The sequence below is a fragment of the Adiantum capillus-veneris genome, chromosome 10 (assembly GCF_014529385.1).
Source record: "Adiantum capillus-veneris isolate H3 chromosome 10, ASM1452938v2, whole genome shotgun sequence".
NCBI classification, from domain to species: Eukaryota; Viridiplantae; Streptophyta; class Polypodiopsida; order Polypodiales; family Pteridaceae; genus Adiantum; species Adiantum capillus-veneris.
The window spans coordinates 124,483,214-124,503,882 of NC_140940.1; the positions used below are offsets into that span (position 1 = coordinate 124,483,214).

The following is a 20,669-nucleotide window of genomic DNA, read 5'->3' on the forward strand; positions in this document are numbered from 1 at the left end:
TCGTCCTTGGTCCAGCCTAGGTGACTACTTGCCTGGTCTAGTAGAGTCTAGACCTGTCTTCAGCCAGCTAGAGCAATTAAGGGTCTTCTAGCCCTAAGCTGTATTTGGTTGAGCTTTGGTTGGATTTGTGGTCGCTACATGACACATACAAGGTGGTCATTCGAGCGTCAAAGTGCACTACTAAGTCCTCTACAGTACTACACAAGAAGAAGACCCTTGGTACCTAGTAGAAGTCCATCAACCTCATGACCCATACCTCCACATACGACATCACCCATTCCCCCATCCGGTTCCACATCTTCCAGGTCACCTTCCCCAGTAAAGCTCTCTCCTATTTTGTTACACCAGGCTATTGAGCAACGGGCTCTTGAGCAAGAGACCATGGAGGCGTTGGCTAGTGTTTTGGCCAAGGTAAACATCAAGTTTCCTACCTTCAAGGGACTCTCTTCAGAAGATGCAGACAACCATGCAAGAAGGTTTGTATCTCTCTGTAGGGGTCGTGGTCTTAATAGAGAAGCCCCCCCCCCCCCCCCCCACCCCCCCCCCCCCCCCCCCCCCCCCCCCCCCCCCCCCCCCCCCCCCCCCCCCCCCCCCCCCCCCCCCCCCCCCCCCCCCCCCCCCCCCCCCCCCCCCCCCCCCCCCCCCCCCCCCCCCCCCCCCCCCCCCCCCCACCCCCCCCCCCCCCCCCCCCCCCCCCCCCCCCCCCCCCCCCCCCCCCCCCCCCCCACCCCCCCCCCCCCCCCCCCCCCCCCCCCCCCCCCCCCCCCCCCCCCCCCCCCCCCCCCCCCCCCCCCCCCCCCCCCCCCCCCCCCCCCCCCCCCCCCCCCCCCCCCCCCCCCCCCCCCCCCCCCCCCCCCCCCCCCCCCCCCCCCCCCCCCCCCCCCCCCCCCCCCCCCCCCCCCCCCCCCCCCCCCCCCCCCCCCCCCCCCCCCCCTCCCCCCCCCCCCCCTCCCCCCCCCCCCCCCCCCCCCCCCCCCCCCCCTCCCCCCCCCCCCCCCCCCCCCCCCCCCCCCCCCCCCCCCCCCCCCCCCCCCCCCCCCCCCCCCCCCCCCCCCCCCCCCCCCCCCCCCCCCCCCCCCCCCCCCCCCCCCCCCCCCCCCCCCCCCCCCCCCCCCCCCCCCCCCCCCCCCCCCCCCCCCCCCCCCCCCTCCCTCTCCGAAGGACTCCCTTGAATTGTCTGGAAGTGGATTCTCAATTGGATTCTTCTTGCCGAGCTCTCAAGCGTTAGCCTTCTCGTCCGCCCTTCTCCTTCAGAAAGCCGACACTAATGGAGGCTCATGCTCCACCCCAGAGGGACTCCTCCGAAGCCCCCTCGCCCGACTCTGCTGAGCCCACCATTTGACTTGCTCTGACAGAGCAAGCGAGCCTTGCCGCAGAGGTAGAACGCTTGCAGGCGACTTCTGTCATTTGCAAGGTTCTCCGCACTCGTCCCAGCAGAGGAGAGCTGCGAGATCTTCTCCAGGCCCGCCTCCTCGCAGAGGTGGGCAAGATCTTGGATATCCAAATTCTCGGACGGGGGTACTACCAGATCGAGTTCGAGACCTCCGAGATGGCTTCCAAGGTCATAGCTATGAGTCCACTGGCCATCCGAGCAGCACGCGCCCACTTTCGACAGTGGCGACATGGTTTTGACTCGACTTCGGATGTGCTAGTAGAGCAGGCAGACATCCCCATCTCACTCTGCTTTTCGGGTTTACGGAGTGAGTACCTACCACTTCTCTCCAGGATTGGATCCGCCATCGGGACTGTCCTAGAGACACCTCGTACGGCAGCATCAGTAGTTGCCAAGGCGGCTGGCATCCCCTCAGTTCGAGTTTTGGTCAGACATACCCACACGCTCCCGAAGGTCATCCTTCTGCCTCGGGTGAGTCGGGGTTGGTTTAGACAGAGTGTGGAGTACTCGGGTCTCCCGAACCAGTGCTTCATTTGCAGAAAGATGGGCCACCTAGCGAAGGCCTGTCCACGGAGGAGGCCACGACCTGCACCTCAGCCTCCTTGCCAAGGCTGGTGGGCCGTAGCCACAGCCAGCAGCACAACACACAAATTCAGAGTCACCCTCCAAGCCTGGGACTTCAACGGAGGAGGGGTGGCAGCAGGCCCGTGGCCGTTGACGCTAGGGGCCACAACGACAACCTGGCACTCAAAGTGGCCCTCAGGTGCCTACTCAACAACAGTGGGTTCCCATGGGGAACCACTTTGGTCCTCTTGAGCAGGAGGAGCCCCCTACGCCAGCCTCCACCTCCGCTTCACCCTCGCCAACCGCCCCCCCTTCAGAGTTCCCCTCCTCCTCCTCATCCCCCCCCCCCGCTCCCATCCACTCCCCACCTCGCCCCTATACCTCTTTCGCCCCACCCCGCTTTTCCTCCCCCCCCCCCCCCCACCCAGCTCCTTCTCCCCCCTCTCCTGCTCCAATTCTACTGTCGACTCAAGAGACTGGTCCCTCACCGGCGGCTAGGAGATCTCTTGGCAGCGCCTTTGCCATGAGTCGCCTACCGAGAGAGGGTCAGCCCTTCTTACGGCCCCCTCTGCAGATTCAGACATCTTCCCTTGCAGCTATCCCTCGTGGTCTGACGAACATTAACCTCCGACGCCGCTGGGATTTCTTCGACTACGGGTTCACTCGCTTTCTCGGCGATTCCGCAGCAGACCACGAGGCAGCCTGCTTAAGGGACCATGCTTTGTACCTCGTTGCTAGGAAGACAGAGGCCTTGGACTCAGCAGTTGGTTTCTCCTTCTCCCTCTGTGGTAGGACCGAGACAGAGTGGCCCCTCGACTCAGTGGTGGGATGGTTGCATACACAGGTTCTCGAGTTCTCTAACCACATGGGAGAACTTCGAGTTACAGATTTGCTGCAGACTTTGTGGCCATTGGCAAAGTTTGCGGTGACAACCCCAGACTCAGCAGGATGTAGACACATTCTAGTGTCCTTTTTTGCTGATACACTGTCTTTGCCTTGCTATCTATACATTCATGAGGACTCCTGGACAGAGGAGGTTGCTTTACGCACGGCTCGCTCTGGTTGGGCTGGGGCTAAGCACTCACTACAGTCTCGCCTATCTAGAGGACGCTCGGATGCGGATTACTCCACATCCAAGCCAGCCTCGAAAGATAGCCCGTTTTGTTGCTGCGGCAGCATCTGTTCTCTCTCGCTCCCCATGAGGATCGTCTCGTGGAACGTGTAGGGACTAGGTGGGCCCCAGTTTCAGCGACAGCGGGGCCGATTGCGTCAGGACCTTCGGCGTTTCCTTGTCAGAGGAGAGATTGATCTCCTTATGCTACAGGAGCACCATCTGTCTGAGAGCCGCATTCGGCGATGTGGTCAGATTTTGCGTGGACGATATGATACCTTTTGGTTAGCTGCTTTTGGACCTAGAGGCATCCAGGGTGGGGTATGTATGACTATTGCGGACTCATTGTAGCAAGCCATTGTGGGCAGAGGGATTATTGTGCCATGCAGGGCTCAGTGGAGTACTATGCAGGTTCAGGGTGGCCTTGTCGGCCTCCTGAACATCTATGCGCCCAATGTGGCAAGTGCTCGTGCAGAGTTTTGGTTACAGATTGTTAAGTCTTTGCCACAGGTTGACCAGTGGTGTGTAGGAGGGGACTTCAACATATTGGAGGACCCTTCTCACAGGATTGGAGGCAGCCATGCTACTGTGCATGGAGTCGAGTTAGCAGCTTGGGAGAGGTTGTGTATTACTTTGAGGGTCTCGGATACATGGCAACGCTCTGGCTTTGTGAGGCCTCCAGAGAGTCTTGATTTCTCTAGGTCAGACCGCAGAGTGGGAGGAGTGAATCTATCGCGGATAGATCGCTTCTACACTAGTGACCACTTCAGTGACTTGGGGGATCAGTGGACATCCTGGCACGGACATCCTTATCGGACCATGCACCAGTGATCCTCACGAAGGCAGACAGGCAGAGGAGTGGGAGCACGAGGCTTCGTATCCCAGAGCGGGTGTTCTTGGACTCAGCACTCAGAGAGAGGGCTGAGGCTCTCTGGACAGAGGGCATGGACAGCCAGGCTCCACCTGCAGACAGAGTGGCCTCAGGCCTAGCTTAGCTTAGCCACTTTTTTCTCCAGGAGTCTCTGGCTCGACGGGCTGCACCGAGAGAGCAGGATGCAGGAGCAGCATCCAGATAGTCCATGGTTGGAGGAGCAATTACAGCAGGCTTGACAGGAGCTTGCTTGCACAGAGGAGAGGCGTCATGAGTTTGCCTTTCACCGACAAGCATCTCAGTGCACTTGGGTGGGAGACAGAGTGACGGGTGCTTTTTTTGAGACAGTGGGACCTCGGCACTCGCATGCCAAGGTCAATCAGTTGTGGAGACCCGATGGGTCAGTTGTTTGTGAGCCGGAGGATAAGTGTGCAATTGCTACTGACTTTTACAGTGAGTTACTGTCGGCTGAGCCCCAGTCTGAGCCTCAGTCAGAGTGGCAGGATGCATGCAGGGAGCAGCTTTGGGCACAGATGCCTTGTCTTGTGACTGACGAGATGCGCCAGAGGCTAGAGATGTCTCTTCAGCTTGAGGAGCTACACACGGCTCTTAGGGCCCTCCCTCATGGTAGCTGTCCAGGTGAGGATGGGCTCGCTCCCAGCTTCTTCTTGGAGTACTGGGACCTGCTTGGCCCAGATCTTTGTAGTGCCTTTCAGTACATTCTACACACAGGAGTGATGCCGGATAGCATGAGTGAGGGCCTGATTTACCTCATTCCAAAGGAGGATGGCTCCTTGGATGAGATTCGACAGTGGCGCCCCATCACCATCCTCAACTCAGTCTACAAAATTCTTGCCAAGGCTCTGAGTTTGAGGATTCAGCCACATTTGGAGAGCCTTATAAATGGGACTCAGACAGGTTTTGTCAAGCAACGCAGTATCCTTGACAACATCGTCACTTTCTGGGAGGCTTATGCCGTTGCACGGCTCCGTGGGGACGAGCTTGTGATTCTTCTTCTCGATTATGAGAAGGCATGCGACAGAGTTGACTGGGACTTTCTAGAGGGCACTCTACGTAGGATGGGCTTCTCAGATGCTTGGATCACAGGGGTGTCATCTTTGTACAGACACACTCACATTCAGGTGCTTTTCGCAGGAGGTAGAGATGAGCGCTTCATGCTCACACGATCGGTCAGGCAAGGTTGTCCTCTTGCCCCCTTTCTCTTTCTCTTCTATGCGGAGGTAATGAGCAAATTTTTCGTGTCACAGCAGGTTGGTCTGAGGGGCTTAGCACTCCCTATACGGGGAGATGAGCTTTTGGACGCTGAGTTTGCCGACGACTCAGCCTTGTACTTAGAGGGCCAGGAGGCCAATTTACACAGATGTGAGCAGGCTTTGGAGACCTTCTGCTGTGCATCGGACGCACTGATAAACAGGAGAAAGACAGTGGCTTTCTCAGTTTTGGTAGTGCTCCTGTGCCAGATTGGATGCCAGGAGAGGGTTTCAGGTGGATTCCTCCAGGGACTGCAGTTCGGTACCTGGGTTGTCAGGTTGGTTTGGATTTGTCCCCTGAGCAGCAGATTGCTCCTCTTCTCCTGTCGATCAGGAGAAAGCTGTTACATTGGAGCTCAGCACGACTTTCGCTGTCTGGTAGAGTAGTAGTTGCCAACCAGGTGTTGTTGGCGACTATGTGATACATCACTTCTTACTGGATCTTCTCGAGTTCTTGTATCAGCCAGGTAGAGAGGCTGATCAGGAACTTCCTTTGGTCTGGTCGCGACAGTCAGATTGCCCGAGCCAAGGTGGCTTGGTCGGTCATCACACTTCCTTGTTCTCAGGGAGGGCTTGGAATCATTGATCCAGCACAGCAGAGCAGAGCCCTTCTTGGGAAGTTCGTCGTCAGAGGACTTCTTCCAGGCGAGGACCCCTCGAAGGAGTTCTTGCTGCAGAGGCTTCGTGCTAGGGTGCCTCAGTCAGGAGGCCCTTGGCAACCTTCGACCAGATGGATCTTTACAGAGTTGCGCTGAGTTGGTTTGAGCAGGAAACTGGAGGACCGATTCGCTGTGAGTTTACTTCGATCTTCGGAGCTCTTACGGTGTGGCCTAGAGCAGAGACAGCCGACGTGCACGGAGGAGCGCCTACGGCAGCCCCTCGTCTGGAACCTCATGGTTAGCACTCAAAGAAGCCACTTGGTTGGGAGTCGGCCTCATGTTTCTTGGGGTCCCATGGCAGCAGGTCCAACGCGCTCTCTAGGTGACTGGTTAGAGTTTGCAGGTTTGTCAGAGGAGGTGCAGGGTGCCCAGCTAGAGGGCATGAGAGGGGTGCAGAGCATGTGTCAGGACATCTCAGAGTCAGTTCCAGCTGAGTGGCTCACGCCTCTCGAGCCAGTAGCACCCCAGTGGATGGGAGCCTTCACACGACTGGAGGTTCTCATTTCAGTCAAGGCCTGCTCAGAGACTATCCCAACCCTGTTCTTCGAGCTTCAAGGTGGGGGACGATTACAACGAGTTGTAGTAGAGGCCCCGCAGGTAGCAAAGTGCTGTTTCCAGAGGATCCGAGTTGTGGGCATCTGTGGGAGGACTTGCGTCATAGACCCTGACCCAGCAGCTCTTGAGACTAGACACTGGAGGCTATGGGCTTGGGAGTGTTGTCCACTGGCACGACTACAATGGGATCCTGGTGAGTGGCTATGGAGGGACCCCTTCTCTTCTGCAGACCGCCCAGGAGTCCCCTTCTTTCAGTACATTGTTCGGCTTGGACGTCATATACTTGCAGCAAAGAGAGAGGCCCGCCCCGCTGCAACACGTCATTGGCAGGAGGAGGGCCTCACAGTCGAGTTCTTGGCAGCCTTTTGGCAGAGGCTGTGGGACTCCAGACAGCCGAGGCGCGTCGCTTTGTTCCAGTGGCTGGTTGCAAACAGAGCCAAAGCAGTAGGGAGCTGGCTTGTACATAGTGGTCTCTCGGCCGCATGTGCAGCCTGTGACCAGTTGGTGGAGAGTGAGCTTCACTGTCTTTGGGACTGTCCCTGGACCCAGCAGGTGTGGCTACGAGTTCTTCGGCTGATGCTTGCCCTCTCCACGGATCGACAGTACACTTGGGGGGCAGCGGCTTGGTTCACCCTCACGGGCCAGACACTTCAGTTTGAGCTATCTTCCACCAGCAGGATGATAGTGATGCAGGGGGGTGCAGTGAGAGAGAGGAGTGTTGGGAGCTCATCAGTGGCTTAGCTCTCTAGTTCATCTGGCAGGCCCGCTATTTCCGCATCTTTGAGGCTCGCCCTGTGCCACCAGCAGAGACTGTTTGTGACTTTTGGCTAGAGCTGATCCATACTCTCACAGGACAGCTTGAGGGACTACAGGGCAGCTGCGACCGCATGCGGGAGTGCCGCGAGGCTTTCCTTCGACTCTGGCGCCCTAGGCCTTTCTACACCATAGTCCAGGGGGTGCTCAGATGGCACTACTGTCCACCTGTGTGGCTCTTCCCTCCTTCCATCTCTTGATTTAGCCTCATTGTATATATGCTGCTTTTTCATTGGGAGAGTCTCCCCATCATGCTTGTTGTAGCCCTCTCTTGCAGAGGTGGATGTAGCCCTATGGGCAGTTTTCATTAACTAATAGAAGGATCTTTTTCTCGGAAAAAAAAAAGACAACATTTAGGTGCAGCATTCAGGCCAGGTGACTACCAAGAGAAGGTTTTCGATGAGTTGGCCAACATGGTGCTCCAGCCAAAGGAGACTTTTGCAAAACTTATGATTAAAACCATGTCTCTGGTTGCCAAGCTTCCCTAGCAACCCGGTGAATTTATGGTTAAGAAGTGGGTGGAGAAGGCGCTTCACAAAACTACTCAGCAAAAACTACGAGAGAGTCTCCACTCGGACGCCACTCTGGAGGAGTTCATTGCAACTGCTACTAGGATAGAGGGGGCTAGGAAGCTGTTCAACAACTCCCCTCACATAGAGACCCCCTCTGTGTTTTCGAAAAGTCCTGCTGATCCATTGAATTCTTTACGTAGAGAACTTGAAGCCCTAAAACTACAACGCGCTCTTCGACAGGAGAAACCACCACATCTTGAGGCTTTGGATGAACTCACGAGAGAGCTAGAAGAGCTTCGGTCGCAACAGGAGACTAAGGCTATGGTATGGTGCAACTCGTGTCGCTCTCCAGGACATCCTCCCCAGGAATGTCCCCTTCGGGCTTATTGCCACTTCTGCGAAAAGTCGGGGCATGAAGACAAGGATTGCTACTATATCAAGGGATTGCGGCAAATACAATAAAGTCTAGGTCTTTCTCTCCAACACGGGATAGCACCTGCATCCAGCATGCTTTCACGCTATGGCCATCAAAACTCAATGCCACCTCTGCTGACAACACCTCCTATGCAAGCTCTGCACAATAACTTTGCATCCCCCAGCTTTTATCATGCTAGTACTCCTTCAGTTCCCCAAAGCTTCTACACTTCAGCATCCGGCCCCATGCAACAAGGGCCGAGACCACCTCACCCCTCCAATAGGCCAATTTTGTGCTACAGGTGCGGGGATTATGGACATTATCAGAGGAAATGTCCGTTGCCAGAAGGGTCCCCTCCTTGCCGACACTGCCCTGAAGCTAAGGATAACGATAGTAATGACTACCCAAAACAACGTGCATCCACATCTGCAAGCACAAGCCAAAACCAAGAGGAGTTTACATTTCCAAAGGTTAACCTACAATAAGCACCATTCCACAGGCCCCGCCTTCCACTATTGTAGTTGCCTATCGCGATGGGCTGAAGCAGATGGAAGAGCCCGCTGGTGTGCTCACACGGGCACAGAGAGCTTCTCTTGGCCTCAGCCTCCTTGGCGGTCCAAATTTTTCATCTCCAGTCACACAAATGAGTCAAACTCCCTTAGTCAAAGTTCCCACTGGTCTTCTGACCATCTATCCTCATTGGAGCCGCATCCAAACGTGCAATGTGGCCCAACTGTCGGATACTTTTTGTTGGTAGTCCCACCTTGACTTTACGCCTTAATCGAGTTCACTTCCTAGTATCCACCAACTTGCTAAGTGCGACGGGGGGAACTATATGATCTTGCTCTGAGCCTAGACATCCTCTTACCATACGAATTCCAGTGCCGACCACTTCCCGTCTGCGAGTGAATCTACCGTTCGCATTGGCCATACAATGTCCGACCGTTTGCTACTTCAAAAAGAGGGTCTCAAAACAAATAAAATAAACCCCATTGGAAAGAAACCAACAACCAAAGTTAGCAGTTGCCACATCTCTGTGACATGGTTAATAACTGCCACGTCCTCGTGACATACCCCCCTCTTGAAATCGCAAATGTCCTTGATTGCATACCATAAATACACGCCATTGATGATCTTGTGCTATCAACACTCTTTTATCATCGCATGTATCCGCAAGAAAGGTCGTAACATACATAGATACAAATGACTTAATGAGGCCTTCATACTTTTGCCATTTCCATCTATGGCACTGAACTCATATGTACATTTGATGTACTAGCTCTATCATTACCCCTCCTTTGCACACGTTGGGTTGGGGCATAAGTAGGCTGTAACCCAAAGGCTTCGAGGTAAAGCTGCAATACATTTGGTGACTCTGACAGTTCATGCTCTTCCATCCACTTTGCATCCATTGGCGGATAGTTCTTGAACTTCACCAAATAGCGTCTTGCAACTTGTCCTTTAACATTTCTGTCCTTATGTGCCAAAACTTCCTCAGGTACCAGGATCTCATCAAGTTCCTCAACTTCTGGCTGATCCTCAACTGGCATATCTTCTGGCACATCACCCACGAAGGGTCTTAGAAGACTCACGTGAAACGCATTATGAATCTTCCACGCATCAGGCAGTTTCAGCCTGTAAGCCACATCGCTGATCTTGTCAAGCACTTGAAAAGGCCCATAGTAACGCATGCTCAGCTTAGGAAACAGCCGTTCCTTGCCCTTCATCTTCTTTAACCTTGCCTTTTCGAACCTTAGCAGAACCCAATCACCAGGTGATAACAACAATTCACGACGGTGACGATCAGCAACCTTTTTCTGCTTTGCCTGAGTCTTCTCCAAGGCAACTTTAATTTTCTTATACATCTCATCCATGTTCTCAACATATCGATCTGCCTCAAAGATCTTGTCCTTTGTATGCAAAATGGAAGGAACCATGAAACCGGCCCGTAGGGCGGTAGGCGTTGGCTTTCACCCGAAATTCTTTGTACAGTAATCGCGAAGCCCTTTAGGCAACCCACAACAGTACTTCTCTATATGCTCTGTCAATGGCACAAAACCTCCTATTGTACTCCAACAAGCTCTTGCACGAAGCTACCGTAAGCTGGTGCCAATCTGTCAGGACATCGGCTTCAAATTAATTTGATAGCCAAGCAGATGCAAACATTTTCTTGAAGTAAACCCAAGTGGCGGGTGCCTGTCCTTGCATTAACAATGTCGTCCACCATGTAAGCGCATTGTACTTTAACAAAGTGGCAGCTTTCCTGACCTTCGAGGCCTCTGTAAAATTCCCTCCCGCATAAGCTGTATCAAACTGCTGGAGGAAAGTGAGTGCCTTTGTCTTATCCTCGAAACCATTGAAGGTACTGAACTTTATCGTTGCACCACCTTCTTTGTAAGCCTTCGGCTTCTCTAGTGCCCCCAAGTTGTCATACGGGATGGTCTGCAACATGGGCACTGTACTAGGCATGATCGGCACGTGTTGGCCATTCACATTTTGCGTCAGAGGTGCGATATCTGGCTGCTGTCCAGAAAAACCAGCCATGCCAAAATGACCCTGTGGCACCCCAAACTGACCCTGGTTGCAATGGAAACCTTGCTGCATGCCGATACTACCATACATGGGGTTTGGCATGATGCCTTGCATACCCCCGAACACTGTTCCTGGCATGTACGGTTGACTTCCAGACGCATAACCAGCCATACTTTGGAACACTAATCCACCCCCGAAATACCCAGGATGTACCGTGGATGGTGGAAAAACTGAGTGCATAGCCTGGTATCCAGCTCCCTGCCCATTCAAGACAGCATGCTGGCTCTGAAAGGTGGCGGGCTGAACTGGCATAACCTGTGGAATAAGCGTTCTAGCCACCTGTTCAAGCACGGGAGGAACCTGCTTTGGAGCCCCCGACTCCGCAACATGCGAGTGTTCCCTTTCCTCCTGCGTCACATGAAGTACCTGGGCTTGAGCATCAACAAGCTCCGTATGCGACATAGGTTGCCTATTTTGCTGTTGCACTGGTGGCGCTTGCAAGAATTCCATAAACCTCGGATTCTGCACCATTTGCGAAAAGACATTCACCGCGGCAACTAACTGAGTCTTGAACGCATCATCCTCAAGTTGCCCTGTCATAAAGCCCTGTACCACTGGACGGACATTCATGTTGACAGGAGGTACAGACTGACGTGGCCGTGAGCTCTTGCCAATCTCAAAAACTATAGGAATCTCCTGTCTATCCTTCGAAGAGGAAACCTCTTCCATAATTCCCTTCCCCTTGTCGGCCATAATGTAATCCCCGTGTTCCTGCACTGTGTGTCTTTATCCTGAACAATCCAGGCTCACTCTTTGAGGAAAAAGTGATTCATGTCCCGGCAACGGAACCATGAAGCCGGCCCGTAGGGCGGTAGGCGTTGGCTTTCACCCGAAATTCTTTACTTTAGACACACACACAGAGCACTTTGCAAAGAGAACCTGCAACGAGAATTAACACTTAATCACACACGCGGCTCGGAAGCTAGAATGCTCCGAGCAGACGCCGACAACCTGTAGGCCCCAAAATTGGCGCCCCTTTCGGTATTTCTTTATTCTTTAGGAGGGTAAAGTACAAAGAAGAGTCCTGGGAATCCTTTGACTGTATCCCACTAGATACCGCCTGTTTTGGCCAAATTTCGGCAACATAACAGCCCCAAAACTTGCGCGAAACCAATTCCCCTGCTGGAACTCGCTTCTACTGGCGTATACCCTCTGATTCCTGTCAAAAAACAGTAAATTCAGCACGCTGTATTTACTGGTTTTTGCCCTGTTTTCAGCCCCAAACAGTCCCCTAACTGTCCTCTGCCAGTGGGGCACGATTCCCAATGGTCCTGGCGTCCGTATGGCTAAAAAACAGTGAATTTACAGCGCATACACAGCGCTGATTTTGCACCTGTATGGTGAGGTTATGACCCTCACCAGTGCCTGCTTTGGAGCAGCAGTTAGCTCCCCTGTTCCTGCTCAAGGAGGCTCTTGCCTCAGCACAAAAGCATGAACCCACACAACTGTACATCAGTCAAATGAGTAGCCCTCTTGTGGGGCATCACATAACTGCACGTAGGGGATAGAGAGAGCAGTGTGTAGTGTGCAGGGCATCACTCCTAGCACCACACTGTACATGAGAGGGAAAGGAAGCACTCCATAGCTCTTAACTTGTGACAAATGCTGAAATGAGGCCTCTCCCAGCTTAAAAATCAGCGCCCATTTTTCTGCAAGAGGAAAGTTCACGAAAATGTGACACTTGGCGCATTTTCAAGCATTTTCCCGTTTCGGGTTTGCCGCTTAAAAATATCCTGACCGGTTGCCCAATTGACTTCGCGGCAGAGTTATAAAATGTTCCCCTAGTCATACCGGAGGTAATGACGCGAACACATTTCACGGCCCAAAATACCAGTTCCCTAAATTTTAGGAAATGCTTCCGTTGGGTTCCCACTGGTCTTCTGACCATCTATCCTCATTGGAGCCGCATCCAAAAGTGCAATGTGGCCCAACTGTCGGATACTTTTTGTTGGTAGTCCCACCTTGACTTTACGCCTTAATTGAGTTCACTTCCTAGTATCCACCAACTTGCTAAGTGCGACGGGGGGAACTATATGATCTTGCTCTGAGCCTAGACATCCTCTTACCATACAAATTCCAGTGCCGACCACTTCCCGTCTGCGAGTGAATCTACCGTTCACATTGGCCATACAATGTCCGACCATTTGCTACTTCAAAAAGAGGGTCTCAAAACAAATAAAATAAACCCCATTGGAAAGAAACCAACAACCAAAGTTAGCAGTTGCCACATCTCTGTGACATGGTTAATAAATGCCACGTCCCCGTGACATAGTGCCAAGAGCCAACCTACCTCTCTTCTATCAGATATTGATGGTGCTTTCATGGAAGCAGTAGAGGACTTGCAGAAGCTTAAGATACCAAAGAAAGATATAATCAAAAGAGAGAAGTCTACAGCAGAGTCTATCTTGAAAAACACCTTTCAGCAAGTGACACTGTACGACATGCTTCGACTTGATGCAAATTTTAGAAGTGACACCCTTTCCATCATCCAGTCTCTGTATCCTGGTGCAGGGCCTAGCGGCAGGCACCTACCTGTGCAGCCCTTGGAGTCCTACATGATTCCTTATCCAACTGCGCCCCTCACCGACTACAAAAGTCCTTGTCTCACTGTGTCTATTCTTGGGCATCAATTCACATGCGTCATAGTGGATGGTGGATCTGGGATCAATTTGATGCCAGAATTTACTATGTTGGCCTTAGGTCTGCAACCTACCCGCCCTGCTTCATTCAGTGTTACATTGGCGGACCAGAGGACAATCTACCCTGTGGGCATAGTAGAGAAGGTGCCTCTGATGGTACAAGACTTCACATTTAGCTTGGATTTTGTGGTGGTCAGTCTTCCTCAGGTGGAGGGAGGATTTTCTTTGCTTATTGGTAGACCATGGTTGCGGCATACTAAGGCACTCAACGATTGGGGAAACGATGCAATGTGGATACAGACTTCTGGCTCCCCGATGCAACCCATTCTCTTAGAAGGAGGTATGGATCCCGTGGTGTAGCAAGTTTCTTTGTCAATGGAAACGAACCCTGAACAAGAACAACCTACTACACCTGAAGGGTCGGGCGAAGATCTGCTGGAGTGGTTGGAAGCTACCAAATCTATGCCCTGTTATGGAGTCTCTATTCACTCCTTGCCTAGAGGTACACTCTCTTCCAATGTTTCCACAGTAACTAATCCTAATGAGCCACCTGAGACAGCTCAAAGATTGAAGGTCATAGAAGCTACTCCTGATACGCCCTTGGTGAAAGTCTTTGAATTTGATGAGCCTATGAAGAATCATAGAAACGGGAAGGAATCTCCTCTACAGGAGTTCACCCCCCCTTAAACATTAGCCCCATTGGTGTCTGCTTCTCCAACCAGAACAAAGCTATCATCTGTGTCTGGCGAACGCCCTTCATAGAGCCTGTCTTGCATGATAATTTCCCTACTCATTATAGTTGTCTGCTCCCTCCTTGCCCCTATCTATCCCTATCCCCTCAACCCTACCCTACCCTTCCCCTCCCCAAGTCGCCCAACCCTCCCAAACTCGCCCCTTCCCCTCTCAAATTCATCCCCCTTCCCCTCCCCAACTCGCCCCTTCCCCTCTCAAATTCGTTCCCTTCCCCTCCCAAACGAGTCCCTCCCCCTCCCCCTCCCAAATTCGTTCCCCCCCCCCCCCAACTCGTCCCCCCTCTACCCAATTCGTCCTTCCCCTCCCAAATTCGTCCCCCTAACCCTCCCAAACTAGTCCAAATCCCCTCCCCAATTCGTCCCCCTAACCCCTCCCTAACTCGCCACTTCCCCTCTTCCAAATCGGTCCTCCGAACTCGCCCCAACCCCCTCCTCAACTCGTTCCCTTACCCCCTCCAACTCGTCCCCCGCCCCCTCCCCAACTCGTCACCCCCTCTCGCCCCACCCCTCCCAACTCGTCGCCCCTCTCTCCCAACTCGCCCCTCCCCCACCCCCAACTCGTCCCTACATCCCTCTCTCCCAACTCGCCCCTACGCACCCCCTCACACCCTCTCGGCCCACCTCTCCCAACTCGCCCCTCCCCCACCCCCAACTCGTCCCTACCCCCTCTCTCCCAACTCGCCCCTACCCACCCCCTCCCTTTGCTCTCGCCCCTACCCAACCAATGTCCCCCTCTCACCCCTATCTAGCCTCCTCGCCCCTATCTAATCCCGACTCGCCCCTACCCACCCAATCTCCCCATCTCGCCCCTATCCAGCCCAACCCCCCGCCCTACCCAAACCGAGCATATCTCTTTGCTGTGGAGCTTTATTCTGTTTTGCAAATTGGGATTCTTGGACTATGCAATCATACTGAGTTCCCGCCTATTCAAAGGCTTAAGGCGTTTGTAAGCAGTGCAGTGTTTTTAACTCCACTTTTGGGCCTAGAACCTGCTTCAAGAAAGATGTACAGATGCAGTACTTAGTGGTTTTCTGTCACAGTTTTTTCAATATTTCCTCTCACCGAGACGGTGAGCGGTCTTGTGGCGGGCAACCTGTAGCAGGCTACAGTGTCACTTTCACAAAACACACAGTTAGTACAGTTGGTTTGGTCTGGTTCACATTGGACGGACTCTCTGGGCTGGGCAGTGACACGTGGCAGGATACAGACAGTGGTCTAGTGGACATCGTGGCTAGGTCACCACCACCACTCGGTTTGGAGATTGGCTTAGGTGGCTGACATTTATGAGCCGTTGGTGTATTATCTTCTAGCTCTATGGTCCAGCGTCGTCGTTAGGAGTAGAGAGTCTATACACAGCACGTCTTCACCATCCCTGCACATCTGAGCCTCGACAACCCATTGTACCTGTGAGTCCTGGGTTGGAGTTGAGTGTGCCGCCATGCCAGAGTCTATATCAGTTCTTTGAGATAGTCGCTACAGAGTTGAGTGCGTTGTCAGCTAAAGTCTGTATGGTTCTATGAGTTTGTCGAGTTCCATTGAGTTCTGAGTCTTTTGTGCTTTGAGTTGTTGTTCCTATTCAGTGTGATGTTTTCTTTCTGTTGGAGTGAGGTTTCCTGTATACTGCACTAAGGAGCACCCACTATAGAGAGCACGTGACACTTTCCCTGCTACAGATTTGAATGACCACACGATTTGGCGGTACAATCACAGCTCTGAAGAGACTGATTTGGCCTATGAAAAACATTCTTGGTTGAGTTGAGGAGACATAGAGAGTGCTTGTTGAGGCGACCAGAGAGATAGACTCAACGACAGGTTACACACTATTTCAAGGCAAATAGGTTCTGCAGCAGAGTTCGGATCCCACCTCCAGTAGAGGCACACCGATTGACCGTGCAATGGACCTAGGGAGATCCACGCGTCCACGATTACAGAGGAGCGCATCCCAGCATAGACGGAGATTACAAAAGAGAATTCAGATTATTTTGGCGTGCCACACACTATGCCCAGTCAGGTTTTTGACCATGAAGGAAATCGAGGAGATCCGACACCGACCGATGCTGGATTTACTCTGAGCTGGAGGATTATCCCCTTCTTAGTAGGTTAAATTCTTGCAACCCTCATTATTTTGTACCCTGTATTGACTAGAGAGTCTCTAGTCTTTCCCCCACTTTCATTTTCACTACAATATTTTGTTTAGGATGTTAGTCTTTCTTTCAACACACAGACTTTGTATTAGATTCACCAATTTGTAAATTGTTGGTCTCATAAATCATTTTGGCCTTTTGTAGACGTTAAGAAACCATTTCATTTCATTTTCATTTCTCCCTTTTGAGAGCGTCTAAAAGGCAAAGAATTCATTGAAGCTTTTGTAAACATAGAATCCTAGCCTTGTATAGGAAATTGGCATTTGGAAATGCTTTTCTTCCTCCGATACGTTTTGACATCTCATCTATTTAGCACTAATTTTTTGGGACAGCATTCTTGGAATGTTTCTTAATTGAAAGATTTTCTTTGTGTTTAGAAGTTGTTTGAGAGGTCATGTACTCCGAAGAAGTTATAATAAGCAATTTTGACATTGCCATAAAGAGGTCGCATGAGACCACAAGGTTAACAAAACAATCGATCAAGTGTGATTTGTGCTTGTGTATTGAAGATGCTGCAGCTACCACATAAATAGATGACTTGGAGAATTGATTGCTTTAGCTGGCAAGACACTCACAAGGAGTGAAACTATACTTTTTAGGAGAGTAGATAGGAGACTGAGTATTCTTTCTAAGAAAAAGGATCTATCAAGATTATTCCACTAAAACAAGCTAAAATAGAACCCAAAAGTTTCATATGGACACATACACAAGCAAATCCTTTCAAAGCAAGAGCATGCGTGTTCACAATCATGCGTTGCTGCCAGTATTTCAAAGCGGCTTGGAAGATTCTTTGTGCGGATGCCTCAGCATGGCTAATCTGGAGTTGCATACCAATATCTCAGCTCCCTGAGTATAAATACAAAAACGGACGATGTTCACAGTGTTGGAGCAGATTGTCAGAGCTCTTAACAACAACAAGGGTGTCACGATAGGCATCAGGTTTTTGTTTGACACCTATGCTACCGCTAATTTCCCTTAGTCTTGTTCCTTAGTTTGAACACTCAGGTAACAGACGCTTTAGCAAATGATTGCAAAAGAGGATGCAATCAAGATTCTTCCTGGTGGATGGGTCTTTAGAATAACGCTCAAAACTCTAGAACAGACTACTAAGTCATCGCACATAGCCCCTTCGACTTCCTCTCTCCAATGGGTTATGCTATTGTTAGATGGACACAGAATGTGTATAACAAAGCTCGATCACAAGCTCACAATTATGTATCGTTTCTAGGTCCTTTTCAAGATATTCCTTTACAACTACGAGAATGGAAGGGGTTAAGAAAGAAAGAAAGAAAGATTTTTCGCATCTATGAGAGGCCAAAATCGGCCTATGAGACAAATCAAAAGTAGGGTGTATGTCCTCCATCTATCGATAAAGGACAAAAGACACAAAATAACCACAGGATAGTGGAAGACAATCTCTACCTGGACTCGTAGAAGGGTAAGGAAGGGGTTGGTGGAAGGGGGATCCATGGGGGCTATGATTCATGGGGGGATGGAGCTCTATCACTATGGGCATAGATGTATGACTATATGCACAGGGTAGTACAATCATGAGAGAACGTAACAATCTATTTAGCTAGCTCCATCCTGTAGTGATCTGGGGGTGTCAAATATGGTACATGGGTGGATCCGGGGCAAGGGTGGCTTGTATGAGTGCCGTTGGAGCTGCCATCATCTGGGATCGTCTCTCCTGAATGGCCTCGCGATGCCAAGTATGTACCTCCTGGATCTGTCTCTAGTGGAGTCTCCGAGCCGGCAATGTGTTTGGTGTCAATGTCATCCCTAATGATGCCAATCAAACAGGAGCCAGCAATGTGCTTGGTGTCAATCTCATCCCTAATGATGCCAATCAAACAGTAGCCTTATATACGTTTGAATTTTCATCTTTGCAGTTTATTTCTCTTCCTTCCATCCAGTAGAAAAAATATCAGGTCTCTTTATAGCTATCCAGTACCACTGAGTGAGAGTAAAGATAATGTGACACAAAATGAACCAAAATCAGTACAACTGGCAGTTAAGCCTATGACTGACAATGAGATTTTGACATTAATAGGCCAACAGAATAAGAAACATAAACTTTGTATGATTGGAAAGGACCACACACAAACAAAAGTACTTACATGTTACTGCACTCACAGGCAGTAAAGACAGGATTGGTGCGATTAGAAAGAGTCCTTACTTGTTCACCAAGGTCGAACAAAAAGAGCCGCCTTGTTTTATCACAAAACAGAAGATGAGTAGCACGAGGGTTGAGCTGCAGCCAGACAATATCACAGGTATGATTGACTGTGTCCACAATGTCACCACTGCCATGGGCATGACTCGATTTCAGTTTTGGATTGACTAATTCAGAAGATCATAGCAGGGACAGCATGAAAATTGCCTTGATGCATGTAAATAGACATTTGCAAAGGTACTCATATGCATAATATGCATTCATTGGTGGCTACAGGTGGTTCGTCTTGCCCGTAATATGCATTTATTGTTCTGCATTCCTATTTGTTGCCTACTCCTCCTTATTATCATTATCTCTAAAGTGCTTAAGTGTATACACTTTGATTCATTCAGGCCTTGATAATCTAAATGCCTACATGCGCAATACTGGGCATGCCATGTATGTGTTTCTGCCTGTAAGAGTCAGACTTTTTGCACATGGTGGTCCTGTTCTGTCTCTACATGTCTTTGCTCTAACATATATGCATATAGGTTTAAGCATTCTTTTAAGAAAGTGATTAATTCTTGTAAAATATGTTTTGATTGTAAAACAAACTTTTGGAACTTGCCTTAAAATATCTTTGACCTGGACGGTTTGCATACCGAGCAAATAAGCAAGTCTGTTGCTTCCATGTTTTGTCGGCTGTATTGACGAGAATTTGTGGTCAAGTCTGATGCTTATCAGAGCTTCTTGAGCATGATCTGTCTGAACAGTGGTAATAATCTCATTGCATCCATACTCAACAAGAAAAAGTTCTCCACTGTCATGAACAAGGCATACTTTTGGATCGTCTAGTAAGAACTTTTCATGGCCACTCCCATGCCAAACAATCTGGAAGCACCATACAATATGAACAAATTATAATGTTATCAAGCACTCCTTTAAGACCACCATACCAGAAAAGAATCACAAAATACAAAGCATATTTGAAGGGACACATTCCTCGACTTCTTGGTGCAGGGTTTTGAACAGTAAGTCCAAGAAGATTTATTGACATATAAAGTGGATAGCTTGCCCACGGTAGAATTATCTTGAATAAATTCAGACTTAGCCCACTTTAAGAACATAATACCCTTAAACAAAATAGCCATACATCCAGTCAATTTTCCAAACGCAAAATTTTCCCCAGCATGGCTCTTAAGGATGCAACAACAAATAAAGTAAATCTCAGTTTATAATAGGATTGCTAGGAATTCTTATCTTTTGTGTATCCTCTAATCACATCCAATTATAAAGATTCCCAACTCATCAAAACTCCTAACGAAAAGCTAAATTTGCAAATGCCCACCTATAGCTTCATGAAAAAAAAAACCTAATAAAAATTGATAAGCTTTCTTAGCCATATGGAGCGCATCTGTTCTAAAAGGCTCACTATATGTGAGGATTCTTAGGAGTAATTGCAGTTTTTTTTTGGTTCTGTTTGGTTTCTTTTGTTGCCTTTAGAACACCTTGGCATTATAAATGGTTGTTGTGAGGAACCTATTGGTGTTTCTTGTGTGTATACAAACTAAATCATAACAAGCTCGATTGAGGTTAATTGAATCAATTGATGTGTAACTTTTTTGAGCCGTCTTTGGGACGTACGAGTTCATCCTCATAAAGTGAAAGCTTTGGATGCCCTTTCCATTGACAAAAGACATGAATCAATTGGCTCAATCTTTTGTATTGCATATAGCAAGCAATATAGTGGACCGATTTATGGGAACTAGTAGAGTAAAAGTGGTTTTCAAACATGTCAAGGAGATTCGGGATATAACAACTTTGGACTAGTGATCAGATAAGTCAACACTATATGCTCCTACAATTTACAACACTTGAATAATCAGTACAGCACAATTGTATAATTTGCAACAAGAGTTTGAAGGGGAGAGACAATTAGCATTTGCAACAAGAGCTTTGAAGGGGAGAGACAATTAACATTTCCAAAGGCCTAGAAGGCCTATAAGACCAGAATTACATCATCGTCATTTGATCCTATACAAAAAATACGAACAAATAAGGTACCAAATACTCCAAACTGTAAACAAATTAGTGAATTGGTAGAGTCACATGGTAGCACATCTCTCAAAACTTGATCTCCTAAGTCGGCTTCCACTATAAGTATATTCACATAAACTTTCCTGTGAGCCACTACATGGCATCAATCTCTTGCTCTGTAAAGAA

At 50.2% G+C, this 20,669-nt stretch overlaps 1 protein-coding gene across 17 annotated transcripts in view; it reads right to left on the reverse strand.

Moving 5' to 3' along the window:
• The window catches only part of LOC147449581 (intraflagellar transport protein 172-like), a 248,756-nt gene that overhangs the window by 93,298 nt on the left and 134,789 nt on the right, over positions 1-20,669 (reverse strand). For 15 of the 17 annotated variants that reach the window (XM_086521995.1, XM_086522001.1, XM_086521997.1 and 12 more), the window contains 2 exons: positions 19,075-19,337; positions 18,471-18,597 (listed from right to left, as the gene is read on the reverse strand). In XM_086521995.1, coding sequence (XP_086378121.1) covers positions 18,471-18,597; positions 19,075-19,337 — 390 coding nt within the window. The remainder of the gene's footprint in view (positions 1-18,470; positions 18,598-19,074; positions 19,338-20,669) is intronic. The other 2 variants (XM_086522003.1, XM_086522004.1) reach the window with 1 other exon arrangement.